The sequence below is a fragment of the Pipistrellus kuhlii genome, unplaced genomic scaffold (genome assembly GCF_014108245.1).
Source record: "Pipistrellus kuhlii isolate mPipKuh1 unplaced genomic scaffold, mPipKuh1.p scaffold_m20_p_141, whole genome shotgun sequence".
NCBI classification, from domain to species: Eukaryota; Metazoa; Chordata; class Mammalia; order Chiroptera; family Vespertilionidae; genus Pipistrellus; species Pipistrellus kuhlii.
Window position 1 is genome coordinate 166,546 of NW_023425451.1, and position 22,070 is coordinate 188,615.

A 22,070-nucleotide genomic window follows, 5' to 3' on the forward strand; every position below is an offset into this window, starting at 1 on the left:
ACCCACACCCGACCCACACCCGACCCACACCCGACACACACCCGACCCACACCCGACCCACACCCGACCCACACCCGACCCACACCCGACCCACACCCGACACACACCCGACCCACACCCGACCCACACCCGACCCACACCCGACCCACACCCGACCCACACCCGACCCACACCCGACACACACCCGACCCACACCCGACCCACACCCGACCCACACCCGACCCGCACCCGACCCGCACCCGCACCGCCGACCCACACCCGACCCACACCCGACACACACCCGGCCCACACCCGACCCACACCCACACCCGCACCCGACCCGCACCCGACCCGCACCCGACCCACACCCGCACCACCGACCCACACCCGACCCGCACCCGACCCGCACCCGACCCGCACCCGACCCGCACCCGACCCACACCCGACCCACACCCACACCCGCACCCGACCCGCACCCGACCCGCACCCGACCCACACCCGACCCACACCCGACCCGCACCCGACCCGCCGACCCACACCCACACCCGCACCCGACCCGCACCCGACCCACACCCGACCCACACCCGACCCACACCCGCACCACCGACCCACACCCGACCCGCACCCGACCCGCACCCGACCCGCACCCGACCCACACCCGACCCGCCGACCCACACCCGACCCGCACCCGACCCACACCCGACCCACACCCCACCCGCACCCGACCCACACCCGCCCCACACCCGACCCACCCCACCACGACCCACACCCGACCCGCACCCGACCCACACCCGACCCACACCCGACCCGCACCCGACCCACACCCGACCCACACCCACACCCGCCGACCCACACCCGACACACACCCGACCCACACCCGACCCACACCCGACCCGCACCCGACCCGCACCCGACCCGCACCCGACCCACACCCGACCCACACCCGACCACACCCGACCGCACCGACCCCACACCGACCACACCCGACCCACACCCGACCCACACCCGACCCGCACCCGACCCGCCGACCCACACCCGACCCACACCCGACCCACACCCGACCCACCGCCGACCCACACCCGACCCACACCCGACCCACACCCGACCCACACCCGACCCACCGCCGACCCACACCCGACCCGCACCCGACCCACACCCGACCCACACCCGACCCACACCCGACACACACCCTCACCTCGACCCACACCCGACCCTCACCCGACCCGCACCCGACCCGCACCCGACCCACACCCTACCCACACCCGACCCGCACCCTACCCCACCCGACCCGCACCCGACCCGCACCCGACCCGCCGACCCACACCCGACCCACACCCGCACCGCCGACCCACACCCGACCCACACCCGACCCACACCCGACCCACACCCGACCCACACCCGACCCACACCCTACCCACACCCGACCCACACCCGACCCACACCCGACCCACACCCGACCCACACCCGACCCACACCCGACCCACACCCGACCCACCCCACCCACACCCCACCCCCACCCGACCCGCACCCGACCCACACCCGACCCACACCCGCACCCCACCCACACCCCACCCACACCCGACCCCACACCCGCACCCCGACCCCACCACCCGACCCGCACCGACCCACACCCGACCCACACCCGACCCACCACCCGCCCACCGCGACCCACACCCGACCCACACCCGCCCCACACCCGACCCACCGCCGACCCACACCCGACCCACACCCGACCCACACCCGACCCGCACCCGACCCACACCCGCCCCACCCCCCACCCGACCCACACCCGACCCACACCCGACCCACACCCGACCCACCGACCCGACCCGACCCCGACCCGCACCCGACCCCACCCGCACCCCCGACCCACACCCGACCCGCACCCACACCCGACCCCACCGCACCGCGACCCACACCCGACCCACACCCGACCCGCACCCGACCCACACCCGACCCGCACCCGACCCACACCCGACCCGCACCCGACCCGCACCCGACCCACACCCGACCCGCACCCGACCCACACCCGACCCGCACCCGACCCCCCGACCCCACCCCGACCCGCACCCGACCCACCGCCGACCCACACCCGACCCACACCCGACCCACACCCGACCCGCACCCGACCCGCACCCGCACCCGCACCCGACCGCACCCGACCCGCACCCGACCCGCCAACCTGACCCGCAACCGCCGACCCACACGCCTGACCCAACCGCACCGCCGACCCCACACCCGACCCACCCCCGACCCACACCCGACCCACACCCGACCCACACCCGACCCACACCCGACCCGCACCCGACCAACAACCGACCCCCCACCCGACCCACACCCCTGACCCGCCGACCCACACCCGACCCACACCCGACCCACACCCGCACCCGACCCACACCCGCACCGCGGACCCACACCGGCACCGCGGACCCACACCGGCACCGCGGACCCACACCCGACCCACACCGGCACCGCCGACCCACACCCGACCCACACCCGACCCGCACCCACCACCGACCCACACCCGACCCACACCCGACCCGCACCCGACCCACACCCAACCCACACCCGACCCGCCGACCCACACCCGACACACACCCGACCCACACCCGACCCGCCGACCCACACCCGACCCGCCGACCCACACCCGCACCCGCCGACCCACACCCGACCCACCGACCCGCACCCGCACGGCCGCCTGGGCCTTTCAGAACCGCAGAGAAGCATTCGGTTGCTGGAGGCTCCCGCTGTGTGCCAGGCGCCGAGCGATGCCCGCCTGGTCCTGTCCCCATCGGTCCTGGCATCTGAGGCTGACGCCCGGGGAACTGGCCCCCTCAGCTTCCTCCCTGCCCCAGCTCCTGCCCCGCACTTCCTGGCCGCACGCATAACTTCACACCTACTGTGCGCTGGGCGGCCCGTGGGTGTTGGGGACACAGACCCCGGGCTGCCCTCTTGGTGGCCGCATGAGGTCACGGAGCCAAGTCACATGTTATCACACGACAGTGAGGGAGCCGGGTTGGGGTGGGGGCGTGAGGCAGGAGTTCCCAGGATGCTTGGGCAAGGACGGTGGCATCAGGAAAAGATTAAGCCCTGGCTGGTGTGGCTCAGTGGGTAGAGCATCAGTTTGGGGACTGAAGGGTCATGGGTTCGATTCTAGTCCAGGGCACATGTCTGGGTTGTGGGCTCGGTCCACAGTGGGGGTGGTGCAGGCGGCAGCCAATCAGTGATTCTCTCTTATCATGGATGTTTCTCTCTCTCTCTTCTTCTTTTTTTAAAAAATATATTTTATTGATTTTACACAGTGAAGAATTGAGAGGGATAGAGAGTTAGAAATGTCGATGAGAGAGAAACATCGATCAGCTGCCTCTTGCACACCTCCTCCTGGGGATGTGCCCACAACCAAGGTACGTGCCCTTGACCGGAATCGAACTTGGGACCTTTCAGTCCGCAGGCCGACGCTCTATCCACTGAGCCAAACGGTTTTGGCTCTCCCTCTTCTCTGAAATTTAAAAAAAAGAAAAAAAAATAATATATATATATATATATATATATATATATATATATATAACATATATATTACATATATATATATATATATATCGATATATATAAATTAACTGAATAAAATTGACAAAGACAGGAGAAGAGAGCCTTCCTCTTTAAAATAAAAAAATGAAACCAGAGGCACTGGGCAGCGTGGTGGCCGTGGCTAGGGCGGGGGCTTTGGGACGGATGGAAAGGCCGAGGGACAGAGTGAGGACTGCACGTTCTAAGCCGCACTCCTGGGTCCAGGTCCTGGCCGTGGGGAGCTGGCGGCCACCACGTCCCTTCCCGCCCGGAGGCGGCCACCCTAGGCCGAGCTGTGGTTGGCGAGGACCCTGCGCCTCGCCCTCTCGCCTGGCCCTTGGGGGGCGGGAGGACCGTGGGGTTCGAGTGCTCGCTGCCCAGATTCTAACAGACGCTCCCCCTCCCCCCATATGCCTGTGTCCGGCCTCGCCCCGGGACACGGACGGCCATGAACACGGCACACGTATGGCACGTGGAGATGGCGTGGGGCTGGGCGGCAATGTGGGCCCTGCTGGTGCTGAGGGCAGGACGGCCGGGAAGGGGGACCCGGGATGCCAGGCAGCGGTGCTCCCCAAGGCCCAGCTGGGGACGAGAGCCCCTGCCTCCCGCAGAGGGCGCACTCCCCCCCACAGCGACCGTAAGGCTGAGGCCTCCCGAAGGGCGGACGGATGGACGGACACAGCGCCTCCTCAGAGCCGGCCCACGCTCTCCGAGGGACGGTGTGAGACCTGGTGGCCGGCCTGCCGCCGGGAGGCACCTCCCACGGTGTCCCCGCCCGGCGCCCCTGCTGCTGCCCATTGGTCAGCACGGTCACCGGAGCCGGGCACCTCCCGCTGTTGGACAAAGGTGCCAGGCCCAGGCGGGCGCGGGCGCTGGCGTGGAGGTGGCGGCGGGAACCGTCCCCGAAGCCGTGCCCACCGCCCGTGCCCGTCGGCCCCCGTTAAAAGGGCGAATAGCGACGGGGGGGGGGCGCCCCCAGATCACAGCCACCAGGTGCCTGGACCCACCTGCCGGGGGCTCCACCCGTCTCCCTGAGAACTGGGGTGGCCGTTGCTCAGCTGGGAGTTCTGGGAAAGTCGGGGGGGGGGGGGAGGGTCTGTTAGAGGGTGCCGGGCCCGGTGCCCACACCCAGGGGCTGGGCGGGGTGGGGGGGGGGGGCTGGAGCTGGGCCTGGGACACGTTGGGCTTGACCGCTCGCCCAGCACCTCCAGGCCTGGGGTCCTGGGACGCGCCCCAGCCCGGCCCCAGCCCAGTGCGGCCCTCGGGGTTCCTGCAAAGACAGGCTGGTGCCCCTGGGGGGCCGGCGCCCCGGAAACCGGCCTCTAATCCTGATAGTGGAGCGGCCGCCCCCCACAGCCCTGCAGAGCGAACCCCAGCCGGCTCCTCCAGAGCCCGGGGACCGGCTGCGGCCAAGGCTCCGGCGCGGTGACTGGAGCCGGCACAGCCGGGCGACGAGGGAGTAACCGGCGGATTATGGGATTATTCTGGGGCAGCTGCTGGAGAAGGAGGGGGAGGCGGGGAGGTGGGGAGGCGGGGGGCGGGAGTGGGGCATGGGCAGGAGCAGGGCACGGGGCCGGGCAGCCCTGGGTGGCAGCCACGCACCCCGGCGTCCGGCTCCAGGGGAGTCGCTCGGTTTGCCAGAGCCGGAGGGGCCCTGGGTGGAAGGCACACAAGCCCATTGACATGGGGGCCCCGGAACGGGGAGCCCGCACCTGGCCCCCTCGCCATGACGTGTGTGACCCGGGGGAGCGGCCTCTGGCGGGCAGGCTGATGGGGGGTCAGGCAGCAGTCCCCCCGGAGCCTCTCAGTGTCCACGGGCACAGGGGGCGCTGGGCCGGCGTGGAGTGCAGAGCCCGCCGCCTGGCTGGCTGCCCCCCGCCCGCCCCCTCCCGGCCGCCTGCGTGCCCGCAGCTCCCCGAGGCCCTGTGCTCAGAACAAACAGCCCGGGAGCCGGGGAGAGGCTGACTCAGGGCAGGACCTCACGGAGCCCGTCTGCTGGAGAGATCGACGCGGCAATTCGTTTCTCTCCGGGGCCAGCGGGGAAATCAGAAGCATTTCCTGCCGGGAACCAGCAGCCGCCGGTCAGAGCAGCCCCCAACCTGCCCGCCGGCCCACACGCAGACCCGCCGGGAGCCTCGATCTCGGCGCCGGCTCTGTCTCCGGTTCCCGGCAGATACACCGACGGGGCTCACAGGGCCTCTGGCCCTCCCGGGGCCGGCCGCTGCGTGGACCCGTGTCCACGCGGCCCCCCCGCGGGCGGAAACGTGCCGCCGGCCGGGGAGCGGTCCGAACCGGCGATGACCGGCCGCCCGGGCAGTCTCTGCGGCAGGCGCCCAGGGCCGGTGCTGCGGGGCGCAGCACAGTGACCCCGAGACGGACGTGTTCATGCCGACCTCGTGGCCTCCTGCTGCTTCAGACAGTGCGCGCCCCGGCTCCCAGGAGGCGGCGGGAACAGGCGGCAGACCCGGGGCAGAGCCCCCAGCCTCCGGGCGTGGAAGCAGCAGTCAGGCTGGCCGCTGCCGCTCCCCCAGGACTGGGGGGCTCCTCGGTCGGCCCCGCCCCGGCCCCCTCGGCCACTCCGGGAGCTGGGGCTCCGAGGCCCCTTGGCTCACGCTGGGCCACAGCCTCGCCCAGGCCCTCTCCTCTGGCCCCTCTGGAGGCACCGCTCGCTCAGCCACACGTCCCCGTCCATCTGTGGACACCGCCCCTCTGCCCTGGGGCCGCGGGAACGGGGAAACGAAGGGGGGACGACGCCCGCCTGGGACGGCACAGCCAGGCTCACCCCACCGGCTTCACTGGGCAAGGCCCGGCCTGCCCGCCCCTGAAGGCCTCCCCCCTCCATTCACCCCTCCCTCCCTCCCTCCCTCCCTCCCTTCCCTTCACTATTCCATTCATTCTTCCCTCCTTTCACTCACTCAGTCTGTTCATTCTTTCCTCCGTCCATTGCTCCTTCACCCGCTGGTGCAGCCCTGCCTCTGCCATCGGTCTGGGACCCTATATGGCCCTTTCCTCAGTGTCGGGGGCAGAGAGCCCCCCCCCCCCCCCCCCGGCTGGACAGCCGGAGACCGGGAGCAGGCGGCGGCCGCCGGGGGGGTCCCTGGGCCAGGAGCCACTTGGGCCCCTTTCACATCTGACTTTCCCAAACGCGCCTCTGACACACACACACAAAGTGGAGCCGGGAAGCCTTCCGAGGAGAGGCCGTGTTCAAAGGCAGAGACACCACTTTTAAACAACCCGGAGGACACACAGGCCTCCCGCCGCCCGGGGGCTGTCATCGCTGACGTGTCCGAGGACACGGCCAGGACACAGCAGAGCGAGCGCCGTCTGCAGGCGTCGCCACGCGTGCTTGAAGCGTGTTTCCGGCTGATTCTTCGGTCCCGTGAGTGCCACTCGCCATCTCTGAGCCAATCAGAGCGCCGACCTGGGTGCCATCACCTCACTCTTCTCCCGACAGGACTGCCCACAGGCAGCGCGTGGACACGCGGACGCTCCCACAGGACGTGGTCTCCGCCGTGGGGCCCGGGAGGGACCACGGGAGCCGGTGAGAGCCGCCGGGGCTGCGGGCGCCGTGCCAGGCCGGCCAGACCGAGCTCACGGGCACAGCGGCTCTGACGCCCGTCCTGCCCCTCCTGGACCAGGGCCCGGGGACGAGGGGGCTCCTGGGCCTCGGTCCTGCGGTCCCACCGGAGGCCCCGGATCCGAGGGGACACTTCACCCCAGCGACACGGCACGGCCAGCACCCGTTTCCAACCAGCACAGCTCCAGCAGCTGAGCCCACACCGGTCGGCAGGAGGCCAGGTCCTGTCCCTTTGCCTTCGAGGAGGTCCACGAAGATTTGGCTCCGGGACCCGTGTCCATCTCCCCGCCCCCCTGTCCCTCTCCCCGCCCCCCTGTCCCTCTCCCCGCCCCCGTGTCCCTCTCCCCGCCCCGGTGTCCCTCTCCCAGCCCCCCTGTCCCTCTCCCCGCCCCCATGTCCCTCTCCCCGCCCGCCTGTCCCTCTCCCCGCCCCCATGTCCCTCTCCCCGCCCGGGGACCCATGTCCCTCTCCCCGCCCCCGTGTCCCTCTCCCCGCCCCCCTGTCCCTCTCCCAGCCTCCCATGTCCCTCTCCTCGCCCCCCTGTCCCTCTCCCCGCCCCCCGGACGCCGGTCCCAGCCAGCAGCCCTCCGCCCGGCCTTTGTCCCAGGCCCTCCGTCCGGCCCTGGCCCCGTGCAGCCCCCCTTCCCCCCCTGAGGGCCCGGGACCTAGACGGGGCACGGGGAGCGAGTTATTAAAAGTGAAAAACCTTCCAGGAGCGGGCGAGGGATGCGCGGAGCCTGTGTCTCCTACAGACGCGTAATGAAATTTAAATTGAATCTGGTTTAAAATCATTTACCTTCTGACACGGTGTATGGGTGCACCGAGCGTCAGCGGGAGGCAAACAAGCTCTCCAGCGAATGAGAAATTACGCTGTCTCTTCTGGTCCATGTTAATTTCCACATCTGAAGGACCCTCCACTCTGCGCGGGGTCAGCCCCTCAGAGCCTGTGGCTGCCCGGGACCGGCCGCCCGGTCCTCCCCTGCACCGCCCACTGGGCTTCCCCTCCGCCCCTGGTGCTGGGGGACTGGGTGCTGGGGAGCGGGTGCTGGGGGACTGGGTGCTGGGGAGCGGGTGCTGGGGGAGGGGGTGCTGGGGAGCGGGTGCTGGGGGAGGGGGTGCTGGGAGAGCGGGTGCTGGAGGACCGGGTGCTGGGGGAGGGGGTGCTGGGAGAGCGGGTGCTGGGGGACCGGGTGCTGGGGGAGGGGGTGCTGGGGAGCGGGTGCTGGGGGAGCGGGTGCTGGGGACCGGGTGCTGGGGAGCGGGTGCTGGGGGAGGGGGTTCTGGGGGAGCGGGTGCTGGGGAGCGGGTGCTGGGGGACTGGATGCTGGGGGAGGGGGTTCTGGGAGAGCAGGTGCTGGGGACCGGGTGCTGGGGGAGGGGGTGCTGGGGAGCGGGTGCTGGGGGAGCGGGTGCTGGGGAGCGGGTGCTGGGGGACTGGATGCTGGGGGAGGGGGTTCTGGGAGAGCAGGTGCTGGGGAGCGGGTGCTGGGGAGCGGGTGCTGGGGGAGCGGGTGCTGGGGAGCGGGTGCTGGGGGACTGGGCGCTGGGGGACGGGGTGCTGGGGGAGCGGGTGCTGGGGAGCGGGTGCTGGGGAGCGGGTGCTGGGGGAGCGGGTGCTGGGGAGCGGGTGCTGGAGGACCAGCCTCGGTCCCCAGGCCCCTGGGAGAAGAGCGGGTTTCGCTGTCCTGGCCGCCCTCTGGGTGCAGACATGGCCTCCAGGGCAGAGGGGAGGCCAGCTCCACCTCGGAGTGCCCACCCGCACGGGGGCGGGGCAGGGCCGTGGGACACCGTTGTCTTGGGGCCCATGTTCTCATCGTACACAGTCGCCCCCACTGCTGTGTCCCCGCTCCCAGCAGGCTCGTGGGGACGTCAGATCCCATGGGCAGGAGGGACGCCCAGGCCTCTGTCCACACCCGGTGTCACTGCCAGACACAGTCCCGGAGGTCGCCGTGACGACGCGGTCAGTGGTGACCGGGCCGGGCAGCCCACGTCACTCACCCGCATGGACCCACGGAGGCCACAGGAGCCGGGAGAGGCCGGAGGCTGTGACTCCGCCTGCTGTGCTCCCGCCTGTGCAGCCAGCACAGCCCGCCCGCCCGCCTGTAGCTGCACTCAGACCCGGGCCCTGTGCGGCCGGAGCCCGCTCCCAGCCCTCTGTCCGGCCTCGCAGGGGACCGAGGGGGTCCCCGTGCCTGCGGGGGCCCCCAGCTGTGCAGAGGGGACACGGGGGCACGCCCTGGGCAGGGGGTCACCGGTTCGGGTGCCACTTCCCACAACCCCGGGAGGCGCGGCGCCCACGGCCGGCTGGGGGACCTGGACGTCCACCTCGGGCGTCCCCCCGCAGACCAGCGGTGCCCTGCCCTCCCCCAGCTCAGAGGACAGGCCCAGGGGCGGCCGCCCGGGCCTCCCAATCCCAGCCCGCTCCCAGCGCCGGCGCTGCGGACGGAGGGGAGGGGAGCTGACGGAGGCGGAGGCCCGGGCGGCCCCGGGCGGCCGGTCCGGCCCCCCTGCCCTGGCCGCCGTCCAGAGGGCCGTGGCCTGGCCCCCCGAGGCCGCTGCTATTTCTTAATTAGCCGCGGACAAAGGGCCTTTCAGGAGGCCGCCCGGAGCCGTCACATGGGAGCGCCCGGAGACAGAGTGGGCTTTGCCAGCCCCGCCGCGGGGCCTGCCCGGAGGGCGGGGGAAGGGAGCCGGAGAGGGAGGCGGGGGAGGGCCAGGCCCAGGCCCGCGGGCAGCCCGCCCGCCTCAGCGCCGCCAGGGGCAGGGGACCCGGCTGCCCAGGAGGAGCGGGAGGGGCCACGTCCACGGACTCAGGGCGAGCCGGGCGGAGGCCCGATGTCCGTGTGCCCGGCAGCCACGGTGCCAGCCGGGCCATCGGAGGGAGCCGGCACCTCCATCCTCCCCAGCAGCCAGGCCTGAGGCTGGCACTGCGCTGGCACCCCCGCGGGAGGCAGGGGCAGGGCAGGACCGTGAGAGCACGGAGGGGTGGGTCAGGGCGTGAGTGCTCCTCCCTGGGCCCAGGGCCTCCCCGAGAGTCAGGCACCGGCAGCCTTGGCAGCGGGGCCGGCCGGAACAGAGCCACCATCTTTGTTTGTGTGCTCGGGAGGAGGAGGAGGAGCGCACGTCTGCGAGCTGTCCAGACTCCCGGCTGGACATGCACACGCCTGGACGTGCACACGCCTGGACGTGCAGGCACCGGGTGTCCACACGCCTGGACATGCACATGCCCGGACGTGCACACGCCTGGATGTGCACACACCTGGACGAGCACACACCAGGGTGTCCACACGCCTGGACGAGCACACACCAGGGTGTCCACACGCCTGGACGTACACACGTCTAGACGTGCACACGCCTGGACGTGCAGGCACCGTGTCCACACGCCTGGACATGCACACGCCTGGATGTGCACACACCTGGACGAGCACACACCAGGGTGTGCACACGCCTGGACGAGCACACACCAGGGTGTCCACACGCCTGGACGAGCACACACCAGGGTGTCCACACGCCTGGACGTACACACGTCTGGACGTGCACACGCCTGGACGTGCAGGCACCGTGTCCACACGCCTGGACATGCACACGCCTGGATGTGCACACACCTGGATGTGCAGGCACCAGGGTGTCCACACGCCTGGATGTGCACATGCCTGGACATGCACACACCAGGGTGTCCATATGCCTGGACATGCATACACCAGGGTGTCCACACGCCTGGACGTGCACACGCCTGATTGTGCAGGCACCGGGCGTCCACATGCCTGATTGTGCAGGCACCGGGTGTCCACACGCTGGATGTCAGCGTGCCGGTCTCTCTGCCTTCGTTCCAAAAGGCTGTGAGGCTGGAGGTCCCAGAGGAGCTCCTGGGAGGGGGGGGTCCCCAGGGGCAGTGACTGCTCAGGGTCTGGGCTTCCTGTGGGTGAGGAACAGAGACCCTGACGGGAACCATGGTCATGTGACACCGAGCGTGTGAAACGCATAGGAAACGCCCATTTCAGAGGCCGACTTCCTTCTGTGACTGCACCTCCACGCTCAGCTCAGCTCCTGGGAAGCCGCCAGGACAGCCAGACCCAGAGCAGGCGGCGCCCCCGCCCAGACCCCGGGCCCCGGGCCCCGCCCGGCACAGGGGCCTGGCGCCTCCCCCATCCTCCACGGAGGACAGGCACCCTGAGGGCCAGCTCCGCCTGAGCCCCAGGCCCTGGACGCCAGGACACCCCGAGCTCCGGGAGCAGCGGGCGCCAGGGAGAGGCCTGACCGGCGGGTCCTGGCAGGAGAGGCCGCCGGCTCTGCCGCCCTGGCTGCCCCGCCGGAGGCAGGGCCACCGGTGACAGACGCACTCACCCTCGCCGTGCCGCCCGGGTCTCGGGCGGGAGAGGGGAGCGCAGGAGCGGGCGGACCCGGAGGGCGGAGAAAAGCGTTAATAGGTAGTTAAAAACCCCTAATCGGCGCCAGCATATGCTGCTCCCCCGTTTCGATAAACGTAAACGTCAAGCGTCCCCCGCCTCACGGGCTCCCGCCATCTGGCTAACGAGCCTCCGGAGCAGCCGCGCGGACGGGCACGCTGGGCCTGGCAGGGGCTGCCCCCGCGCCTCCCTCCAAGGTCACCCCTCAGGCGCCGCCCGAGGTCACGGAGGCGGTGAGGGGCGGGCACGCGGCGGGCGCAGGGCGGGCAGGGGTGGCACGCGGCGGGCGCAGGGCGGGCGCGGGTGGCACGCGGCGGGCGCAGGGCGGGCAGGGGTGGCACGCGGCGGGCGCAGGGCGGGCAGGGGTGGCACGCGGCGGGCGCAGGGCGGGCAGGGGCGGGCAGGGGTGGCACGCGGCGGGCGCAGGGCGGGCGCGGGTGGCACGCGGCGGGCGCAGGGCGGGCAGGGGTGGCACGCGGCGGGCGCAGGGCGGGCGCGGGTGGCACGCAGCGGGCGCAGGGCGGGCAGGGGTGGCACGCGGCGGGCGCAGGGCGGGCAGGGGTGGCACGCGGCGGGCGCAGGGCGGGCGCGGGTGGCACGCGGCGGGCGCAGGGCGGGCAGGGGTGGCACGCGGCAGGCGCAGGGCGGGCAGGGGTGGCACGCGGCGGGCGCAGGGCGGGCGCGGGTGGCACGCGGCGGGCGCAGGGCGGGCGCGGGTGGCACGCGGCGGGCGCAGGGCGGGCAGGGGTGGCACGCGGCGGGCGCAGGGCGGGCGCGGGTGGCACGCGGCGGGCGCAGGGCGGGCGCGGGTGGCACGCGGCGGGCGCAGGGCGGGCAGGGGTGGCACGCGGCGGGCGCAGGGCGGGCGCAGGTGGCACGCGGCGGGCGCAGGGCGGGCAGGGTGGGCGCGGGTGGCACGCGGCGGGCGCAGGGCGGGCAGGGGTGGCACGCGGCGGGCGCAGGGCGGGCGCGGGTGGCACGCGGCGGGCGCAGGGCGGGCGCGGGTGGCACGCGGCGGGCGCAGGGCGGGCAGGGGTGGCACGCGGCGGGCGCAGGGCGGGCAGGGGTGGCACGCGGCGGGCGCAGGGCGGGCAGGGGTGGCACGCGGCGGGCGCAGGGCGGGCAGGGTGGCACGCGGCGGCGCAGGGCGGGCAGGGGTGGCACGCGGCGGGCGCAGGGCGGGCAGGGGTGGCACGCGGCGGGCGCAGGGCTGGCAGGGTGGCACGCGGCGGGCGCAGGGCGGGCGCGGGTGGCACGCGGCGGGCGCAGGGCGGGCAGGGGGTGGCACGCGGCGGGCGCAGGGCGGGCAGGGGTGGCACGCGGCGGGCGCAGGGCGGGCAGGGGTGGCACGCGGCGGGCGCAGGGCGGGCGCAGGGCGGGTAGGGGTGGCACGCGGCGGGCGCAGGGCGGGCAGGGGTGGCACGCGGCGGGCGCAGGGCGGGCAGGGGTGGCACGCGGCGGGCGCAGGGCGGGCAGGGGTGGCACGCGGCGGGCGCAGGGCGGGCGGGGGTGGCACGCGGCGGGCGCAGGGCGGGCGCGGGTGGCAGGCACCAGGTGTGAGGCTAGGGCTGTGGTTGGCAAACTCATCCGTCCGCAGAGCCAAATACCAACAGCACAATGGTGGACACTCCTTCGGAGAGCCAAACTTTTTAAACTCAAACTTCTTCTACCGCCACTTCTTCGACATAGACTCGCCCAGGCCGTGGTGTTTTGTGAAGAGCCACACTCCTGGGGCCAAAGAGCTGCGTGTGGCTCGAGAGCCGCAGTTTGCCGCCCACGGGGCTAGGGCTGGTGGGACGCGGCAGAGTGGCCCTGGGCAGGGCAGGGTCTGTGCTCAGACCCCGGGCGGAGGGACAGCACCCACAGGCTGAGGGAGCCTCGGGGGCCTCGGGGGCCGGGAGGGACCTGTGGGCCAGACCCGCCTGCCTGACAACAGGCCTGTTTTCAGACTCTGGCGCGGGGCCCGCCCCGGGCCGGGGGCTGATGGGGGCGGGGCCGACCCTCTTCCAGCCTCTGCGGCTCCCCTGAAAGTGGGAAGGACAGCCCACCTGGCAGGTTTGGGGGGAGGGACTTGTCGAGGGGCCGGCACAGCCCGTCCCGCCCCGGATCGTCCTGAGACGCGTCCTGAACGGACAGGAGCCGCACGCCGAGAGGAGGGTGCCTTGTTGCCGAGGCTGCCAGGAAGCTCAATGGGACTGAGGTGCTGACCGCCCGGCACACGCTCCCCCTCCTCACCCCCGAGGGCAGCGCTGGGCCCTCGCGGTCACGGCGAGGCCGGGCCAGCCGGGGGCCCGCTCCAGGCCCCGCTGTGAGCCGAGGTGCGGGCCCAGCCCCCCCTCCAGCCCCGCCTTTCCGTGGCCTCGGAATCCACAGCTCCGGCTGAGAGGCCCTCCGTGGTGTTTTCTGAGCGAAACGGAGCCAGGCCAGCACCTCCCGTGGGCCCAGCCAGAACCAGCCGGCAGGACTGGCCTGGGCGCCGGGGCTGTGAGGGGCTCAGTCCGCTGCAGTGAGAGACGAGGAAGTGGCTAAGGCAGAACCGGACACAGCGGGCCTCTGAGTCGGGGTCACCCAGGGGGCCCCCTAGGTCAGCCAGACCAGCACCGGGCGCACTGGCACTCACGTGTGAACGGCTGGTACACGCACAGGCCTCTCGGTTCCCTCCGCGCGGCCCCCGGAGGGCGTCCGGGGCCGGAGGACGCTGCGCAGACTCCCTGAGGCTCGGGGAGGACTCGGAGGGCCTCACCCCCAGGCCCGGGGCAGCGCTCCCCACCTCGGCCGAGAGGCCACTCAAATGGACCGCAGGGCGCCCCTCCTCAAGTACGGTGACCGGGCGTCCCGCAGCGGACGCGGGACAAATGGTTAGGAAGCGGGACTGTCCTGCCGAAAGCGGGACGTCTGGTCCCCTTACCCTTGAGGTGACCAAGACTTTCCCGGCAACGAGAGGGGGCAGAGCCCTCAGCCCGCAGACGAGGCGAGGGGCCCATCTCAGAGCAGAGGAGCACCCACCGCCCCCCAGCCGCTGGGCCCCAGTGAGGAGCCGGCAGTGAGGGGGGGAGCCTGCGGGAAGCAGGGAGAGCGCCTGGGCCCCGCCCAGCCCGCCCGCCCTTCACACCGTTAATTCCTGCAGGTCCGGCCGCCCCGGGGTACAGTCAGCACCAGCCCCCGGCCCCCCGACCCCCGTGTTCCGGCCGCCCCGGGGGACAGTCAGCACCAGCCCCCGGCCCCCCGGCCCCCCGGCCCCCGTGTCCCGGCCGCCCCGGGGTACAGTCAGCACCAGCCCCCGAACCCCGGCCCCCGTGTTCCGGCCGCCCCGGGGGACAGTCAGCACCAGCCCCCGGCCCCCCGGCCCCCCGGCCCCCGTGCCCCGGCCGCTCCGGGAGACAGTCAGCACCAGCCCCCCGGCCCCCCCGTGTCCGGCCGCCCCGGGGGACAGTCAGCACCAGCCCCCGGCCCCCCGGCCCCCGTGTCCGGCCGCCCCGGGGGACAGTCAGCACCAGCCCCCCGGCCCCCGTGTCCGGCTGCCCCGGGGGACAGTCAGCACCAGCCCCCGGCCCCCCCGGCCCCCGTGTCCCGGCCGCCCCGGGGGACAGTCAGCACCAGCCCCCGGCCCCCCCGGCCCCCGTGTCCAGCCGCCCCGGGGGACAGTCAGCACCAGCCCCCGGCCCCCCGGCCCCCGTGTCCGGCCGCCCCGGGGGACAGTCAGCACCAGCCCCCGGCCCCCCGGCCCCCGTGTCCAGCCGCCCCGGGGGACAGTCAGCACCAGCCCCCGGCCCCCGGCCCCCGTGTCCGGCCGCCCCGGGGGACAGTCAGCACCAGCGCGGCCAGCGGCTGCCCAAGGGGAGAGGCCTGAGCCCGCGGCGGCCTCGGCCGGCTCAGGCGCGTGGACCGCACTCCCAGGAGCGCCCTGAGCTCAGGCTGCCACGGACGGCTCGGAGCCCCGCTCGCGGCTGCCCCCGCGTTTGGCACGACAATCACACCTCACGTCCTGAGACACGCGTGTCCCCCCGCAGCGTCCGCCAGCCGATTCCGTCCGTTCGTCCGTCCGCAGGAGACGGGCAGCTCCGAGGCCACGCCCCTCCGAGGCCGCGCCCCCGGGCCAGGCGGCCCTTCCGCTTCCCCAGGTGTGTGCAAACCAGACTGACACTCCCTCCCGGACCCCGCACCTCCATTTCTCAGGGGACACCCCTCCGGCCCCGCCCTGGTTACCTTTGCCCCGCCCCCAGGCCCCTGGCCCCGCCCCCAGCCCTGGGAGCCAGCCGCACCCACTCAGAGGTCAGCCCCGCTCCGCCCTCAGGCCCCGCCCCCGCGATCAGAGCCAGCCAGGCCGGTGCGGGGTCCCCTTTCCCCTGGTTCCAGCGGCCCCGCCGGGCACCAGCTCCGCCCGGCACAGAGGCCGCTGGGCACAGAGGCCGCCAGGCACCAGCTCCGCCCGGCACGGAGGCCGGCGGGCACCAGCTCCGCCCGGCACGGAGGCCGGCGGGCACCAGCTCCGCCCGGCACAGAGGCCGGCGGGCACCAGCTGTGCCCCACAGAGGCCGGCGGGCACCAGCTCCGCCCGGCACAGAGGCGGCGGGCACCAGCTCCGCCCGGCACAGAGGCCGCCGGGCACAGAGGCCGGCGGGCACCAGCTCCGCCCGGCACAGAGGCCGGCGGGCACCAGCTCTGCCCGGCACAGAGGCGGCCGGGCACCAGCTCTGCCCGGCACAGAGGCCGCCGGGCACCAGCTCTGCCCGGCACAGAGGCCGGCGGGCACCAGCTCTGCCGCACGGAGGCCGCCGGGCACCAGCTCTGCCCGGCACAGAGGCCGGCGGGCACCAGCTCTGCCGCACGGAGGCCGCCGGGCACCAGCTCTGCCCGGCACAGAGGCCGGCGGGCACCAGCTCCGCTCCGCACGGAGGCCGGCGGGCACCAGCTCCGCCCGGCACGGAGGCCGGCGGGCACCAGCTCCGCCCGGCACGGAGGCCGCCGGGCACCAGCTCCGCCCGGCACGGAGGCCGCCGGGCACCAGCTCCGCCCGGCACGGAGGCCGCCGGGCACCAGCTCCGCCCGGCACGGAGGCCGCCGGGCACCAGCTCCGCCCGGCACGGAGGCCGCCGGGCACCAGCTCCGCCCGGCACGGAGGCCGGCGGGCACCAGCTCTGCCGCACGGAGGCCGCCGGGCACCAGCTCTGCCGCACGGAGGCCGCCGGGCACCAGCTCTGCCGCACGGAGGCCGGCGGGCACCAGCTCTGCTGCACGGAGGCCGCCGGGCACCAGCTCTGCCGCACGGAGGCCGCCGGGCACCAGCTCCGCCCGGCATGGAGGCCGGCGGGCACCAGCTCCGCCCGGCACAGAGGCGGCGGGCACCAGCTCCGCCCGGCACAGAGGCCGCCGGGCACCAGCTCTGCCGCACGGAGGCCGCCGGGCACCAGCTCTGCCGCACGGAGGCCGCCGGGCACCAGCTCCGCCCGGCACAGAGGCCGGCGGGCACCAGCTCCGCCCGGCACGGAGGCCGCCGGGCACCAGCTCTGCCGCACGGAGGCCGCCGGGCACCAGCTCCGCCCGGCACAGAGGCCGGCGGGCACCAGCTCCGCCCGGCACGGAGGCCGCCGGGCACCAGCTCCGCCCGGCACGGAGGCCGGCGGGCACCAGCTCCGCCCGGCACGGAGGCCGCCGGGCACCAGCTCCGCCCGGCACGGAGGCCGGCGGGCACCAGCTCCGCCGCACAGAGGCGGCGGGCACCAGCTCCGCCGCACGGAGGCCGCCGGGCACCAGCTCCGCCCGGCACGGAGGCCGGCGGGCACCAGCTCCGCCCGGCACAGAGGCCGCCGGGCACCAGCTCCGCCCCACAGAGGCCGGCGGGCACCAGCTCCGCCCGGCACGGAAGCCGGCGGGCACCAGCTCTGCCCCGCAGAGGCCGGCGGGAAGCGACCTCCCGCATCCTCCTCGCCCCGAACACGCCCGAATCCCGTTCACACAGGAGACTCCGCGGGGCCCGGGATCCATTAATATTCTAGCTCCGCGGTCGGCACACTATCCGCCCACGGAGCCAGATGCCAACAGCTCCGCGACGGACATGTCTCGGGAGAGCCACACTGTTTAAATTAAACGCCTTCTAGCACCGCTTCTTCAACACAGACTCGCCCAGGCCGTGGCATTCTGTGGAAGAGCCACACTCACGGGGCCAAAGGGCCGCATGTGGGCTAGTGGACGGAGGCGACCCTGAGGCTGCCTGTCACTTCCTCGCGTGGTTCCCGCCACGGCCATGAGATCCACGGTCGGACACGGTTCTGTGTGGATGGGATTTATTGCCGGCCCCCAGCCCTCCAGAACCGTATTTATTTAAAACACGTTTTTATTGATGTTAGAGAGGAAGGGCGAGGGAGAAGAGAAACATCGATGACCAGAGAGTCATTGACCGGCTGCCTCCTGCACGCCCCCTCCTGGGGATCGAGCCTGGCCGGAGCTGAACCCTGCTCCCTTCTGTCCACGGGGACGCTCTATCCACTGAGCCACCCAGATGGGGCTCTCGGGAAGCTTCAGAACACAGCCTTCCCCCCACGTCCCCACGTTGGCTGGGGGCCGCCCGGCTGCCCCACACAGGGGTGTGCAGGCCCCCCGGGAGGGAGCACCACCGGTCCCTGTGAACGAAATTCCGCAGCCGGTGTCCCCGCTGTGGGCCGGAGAGTGAGGCTCCCACCGCATCGCGACCCTCGGTGACACCCCAGCCACCGGGTGGAGAGCAAAGAGCACAGGCAGCGCGGTCCCACCGCACCCGCAGCCACGGCGCCCGCAGCCACAGTACCTGCAGCCACGGCGCCCGCAGCCACGGCGCCCGCAGCCACAGTACCTGCAGCCACGGCGCCCGCAGCCACGCCCGGGCCGCCCTGCTATCCTGACGTCCAGGGGAGGAGGGTGGCCCACACCCCGTTCCCAGCCCCGTGGCAGCGGTCTCGGGGCCGGAGGAGAAAACTTCCCCTTTCTCCCGCGCCCATCGCTGCCAAGCCGCCCCTGCCCCGAGCCAGCCGCTGCCCCCAGATGTGCCCGCAGATGGAGACGGAGTCGCCTCTGAAGGAAAGCCACCGGCCCCTGCCTCCGCCCTCCCCGCTCCTCCTGGCAATTCTTCCCAATCCCAGAAAAATGACAGGGCTGTCTCTATAGCAACGAGCCTAATTGGCAGCGGCCTGCAGGCCTCTCTCCGGCCGGAGGGTGGCGCCTCCCGCCTGGAGCAGGGCCGGAGCCCGCTGGGCTGGAAGAAGGACGGCCTTTCACCGCCAAGAACAGGAAACCAGGCCAGGACCTAATCCGGTTTCCTCCGGCGGCCAGGACAGCACCGCGGCGGCCACCGGGTCCCGGGAGGAGGATGTGTCCCTGATTAACCGGATACCGTGTGTCTGCTCTGTAACGGGCCGGGCGCCCGCAGCCAGGCCGATGGCAGCTAACGGAACCGTTTACCAGCCCGGATGCCAACGCCTCTTCCCCACCCCGAGGCCGGGAGGGAGGACGGACCCGCAGGGCCGCGGGCACTGCGCCGGCGGCATCTCCTTGGCCTTTCCCAGTCTTAACACAAGAATAAAAAACGAGAGAGCGAGAGAGAGAGAGAGAGAGCGAGAGAGAGAGAGAGAGAGAGCGAGAGAGAGAGAGAGCGAGAGAGCGAGAGAGCGAGAGAGCGAGAGAGCGAGAGAGCGAGAGAGAGAGAGAGCGAGAGAGAGAGAGAGAGAGCGAGAGAGAGAGCGAGAGAGAGAGAGAGAGAGAGCGAGAGAGAGAGCGAGAGAGAGCGAGAGAGAGAGCGAGAGAGCGAGAGAGAGAGAGAGAGAGAGAGAGCGAGAGAGAGAGCGAGAGCGAGAGAGAGAGCGAGAGAGAGAGAGCGCGAGAGAGAGCGAGAGAGAGCGAGAGAGAGCGAGAGAGAGAGAGAGAGAGAGAGAGCGAGAGAGAGAGCGAGAGAGAGCGAGAGAGAGAGAGAGAGAGAGCGAGAGAGAGCGAGAGAGAGAGAGAGAGAGAGAGAGAGCGAGAGAGAGCGAGAGAGAGAGAGAGAGAGCGAGAGAGAGCGAGCGTGTTTCCTCTCCAGGCTGCTGTTCACACCAAGCTGTGAACTAGGCTGGAGCCTTGTTGTGTCTCAGGGAACCGTGTTCGGTGCCCACGTGCATGGCGGGTGTGCGGGCTGTTACGGAGCAGACACAGCGCCCGGCCAGGGAGACGCCACGCTGCGGACCGAGCTCCCTCCAGGGGTGACGCCTGCTGCCCAGGTGCCGGTGGGGGACCCACTCCAGACCCGGAGGCTCCGGAAGGCCGCTGAGCGGGAGGGGGGGCCTGGCCGCAGGGGTCCTCACCGGAGCCGCCCGCAGGCCCGCGTGGCTCTGAGCCCTGGCTCCAGCGGCGTGGCCGGACCCTGTGGGTGTCGGGTGGGTTTTGGGGTGGGTTCTGGGCTGGGTTCCGGGAGGGGTGGAGCGGCAGGTCCCCCAGGCTGAGGAGGGGGGAGCAGGGAGCCCCGGCCGGGCAGGGGTGTTTGTGCGCTGAGCTGTGGGGTGTCCCAGCCACGCGGCCGGGGGTCTGCCCTGAACAAGGACCAGCAGCTGCTCCTTCCCGCGAGGCCTGCTCCCCGCCGGCTCCAGCTGCCCTCGCCTCCAGGCAGGGCCCCAAGGACGCGGCCGCGCCAGGGCTGCCAGGAACGGCGCCAGGGGCTCCGGATGCTCGGTCCGCCCCCAAACCTGCTGAGTGCACCCCTCCAGCAAGGCCACCCGAAGGACCTCAAACGCATCTCTTCCCACAGCGAGTTCGCCTGCCTGAGCCCTCTCCCCTGAGCAGGGGACCAGCCGAGCCAGGCGCGCCGGCGGGCGGGCGCGCACTCGCTCGAACCCCAGACCGGCTCCTGGCGTTCGGCCCGGGAAGGAGCGTTTTCCCAGGGGCACACTGTGCCCCCCCTGGCGTGGCGGTGCCGCCTGGCATTCCCGGTCACAGCCCAGGGAGGCCGCCTTCTGCTCCGGGACCCTCCCCGCGGTGCCAGCCGAGGCAGGGAGACCGCGGCCTGGCTGGACCCGGCAGGAGGCCTCCCGCCCTGGCCCCGTCCCCCAGGTCCGGGCTGAGGGCTGGTGTCCAGAACCGGGAGGCAGGGACCCCCCTGGGCCCCCACAGTCTCCCTGGGGAGAAGGGGGGGTTCGTGCAGGAAGTGGCCACGCCGGGCTGGGCTGTCAGGTGGTGGCTGGGGATTTTAAACAATTTTTAAAGAATCCACGTCTCCCGACCGCTGCCCCGCTGGTCCAGGACGCTGTCCCCCGCGCCCAGCCGCTTCCCGCGGAGACAGGCACCCGGACCCGGGGCCAGGCCGGCCCGTGCCCAGCGGGTGACCCTCCCATCGCCCCCACCCCCACCCCCACCCCTGCGCCCCGCTCTGACCCCCGCTTCTCCCGGACGCACCCAGCGATGGAGAGTGCGGGGTCCCCAGCCCATGAGCCCGCCGCTGGTCAGACCCGGGGGACCGCTCCCGGCGCCGCCCCCGTCCCCCGCCCCCCGGAGGCAGGGCCCCGTCCCCCGAGTCCCTCCCGCCTGGCGCCGCGTCCCCGCTCCCGGACAGGCGGGAGGGCAGCGGCGCGGCTCTGCGGCCCGGCCCGGGGCGCCCGATGAGAGCTCCGCGCGGATCGGGGCCGGGCCGGGTGGGGGACCCGGGGCGGGGAGGGGGGACCCGGGGCGGGGAGGGGGGCCCGGGGCGGGGAGGGGGGACCCGGGGCGGGGGTGGGGGGCCCGGGGCGGGGAGGGGGGACCCGGGGCGGGGAGGGGGGACCCGGGGCCGGGGATGGGGCCCGGGGAAGGGGCCGGTACTCACTGCAGAAGGCCACCAGCAGCCCGGCCAGCAGCACCAGCGCCCACAGCGAGGAGGCCAGGCCGGGCAGCGCGGCCGCCTCCCGCCGGGGCCTGCGGGGCCGGGGCGCCATGGGGCCGGCGTCTCAGCGGCCGGGCCTGCCCGCGCCCCCGCGGCCACCACGTGCGGGCCCCGCGCGCGCCATCCGCCTCCTCCGCCTCCGGGTCCTCCTCCGCCTCCTCCTCCTCCGCCTCCGGGTCCTTCGCTTCCTCCTCCTCCTCCTCCTCCTCCTCCTCCGCTGCCGCCTCCGCGGCCTCCCGGGCTCCCGCCCCGGCCCCGCGCTCCCCGCTCCCCGCTCCGGGGCTCGGGCTCCGGCGTCGCTGAGCGGCGGGCTGGGCGCGCGGCTGCCGGTGCGGGGAGCGCGCCCTGTGCGCGTGTCCGGCCGCGAGGGGCGCTGGGGGCGGGGGCTGGAGGAGGGGGAGGAGGAGGCAGAGGGAGGAGGAGGCAGAGGGGGAGGAGGCAGGGGAAGGGGAGGAGGATGCGGGGGAGGGAGGGGAGGGGAGGGGAGGGGAGGAGAGGGGAAGGGATGTGGGGACATGGTGCCCTGGCCGCGCCTCTGGGTGGCGACAGAGATGCCCCCCTCCCCCCCTCCCGCCTGGGCACCCCACAGGGGGCTGGCCAGAGGCAGGAAGTTTGTGGACTTGGCTGCAGGCCCTGAGGCTACCCTCCTGCCCAGGCCCGGCCTGCGAGGCCTGGACCCCAGGTG

At 73.0% G+C, this 22,070-nt stretch overlaps 1 protein-coding gene across 1 annotated transcript in view; it reads right to left on the reverse strand.

Annotated features, from left to right (window-relative positions):
- The window catches only part of TAFA5 (TAFA chemokine like family member 5), a 70,785-nt gene extending 49,333 nt beyond the window's left edge, over positions 1 to 21,452 (reverse strand). Inside the window, exon 1 of the mRNA XM_036437599.2 lies at positions 21,329 to 21,452. Coding sequence (XP_036293492.1) covers positions 21,329 to 21,437 — 109 coding nt within the window. The 5' untranslated portion in view covers positions 21,438 to 21,452. The remainder of the gene's footprint in view (positions 1 to 21,328) is intronic.
- Between the last annotated feature and the right edge of the window lie 618 nt (positions 21,453 to 22,070).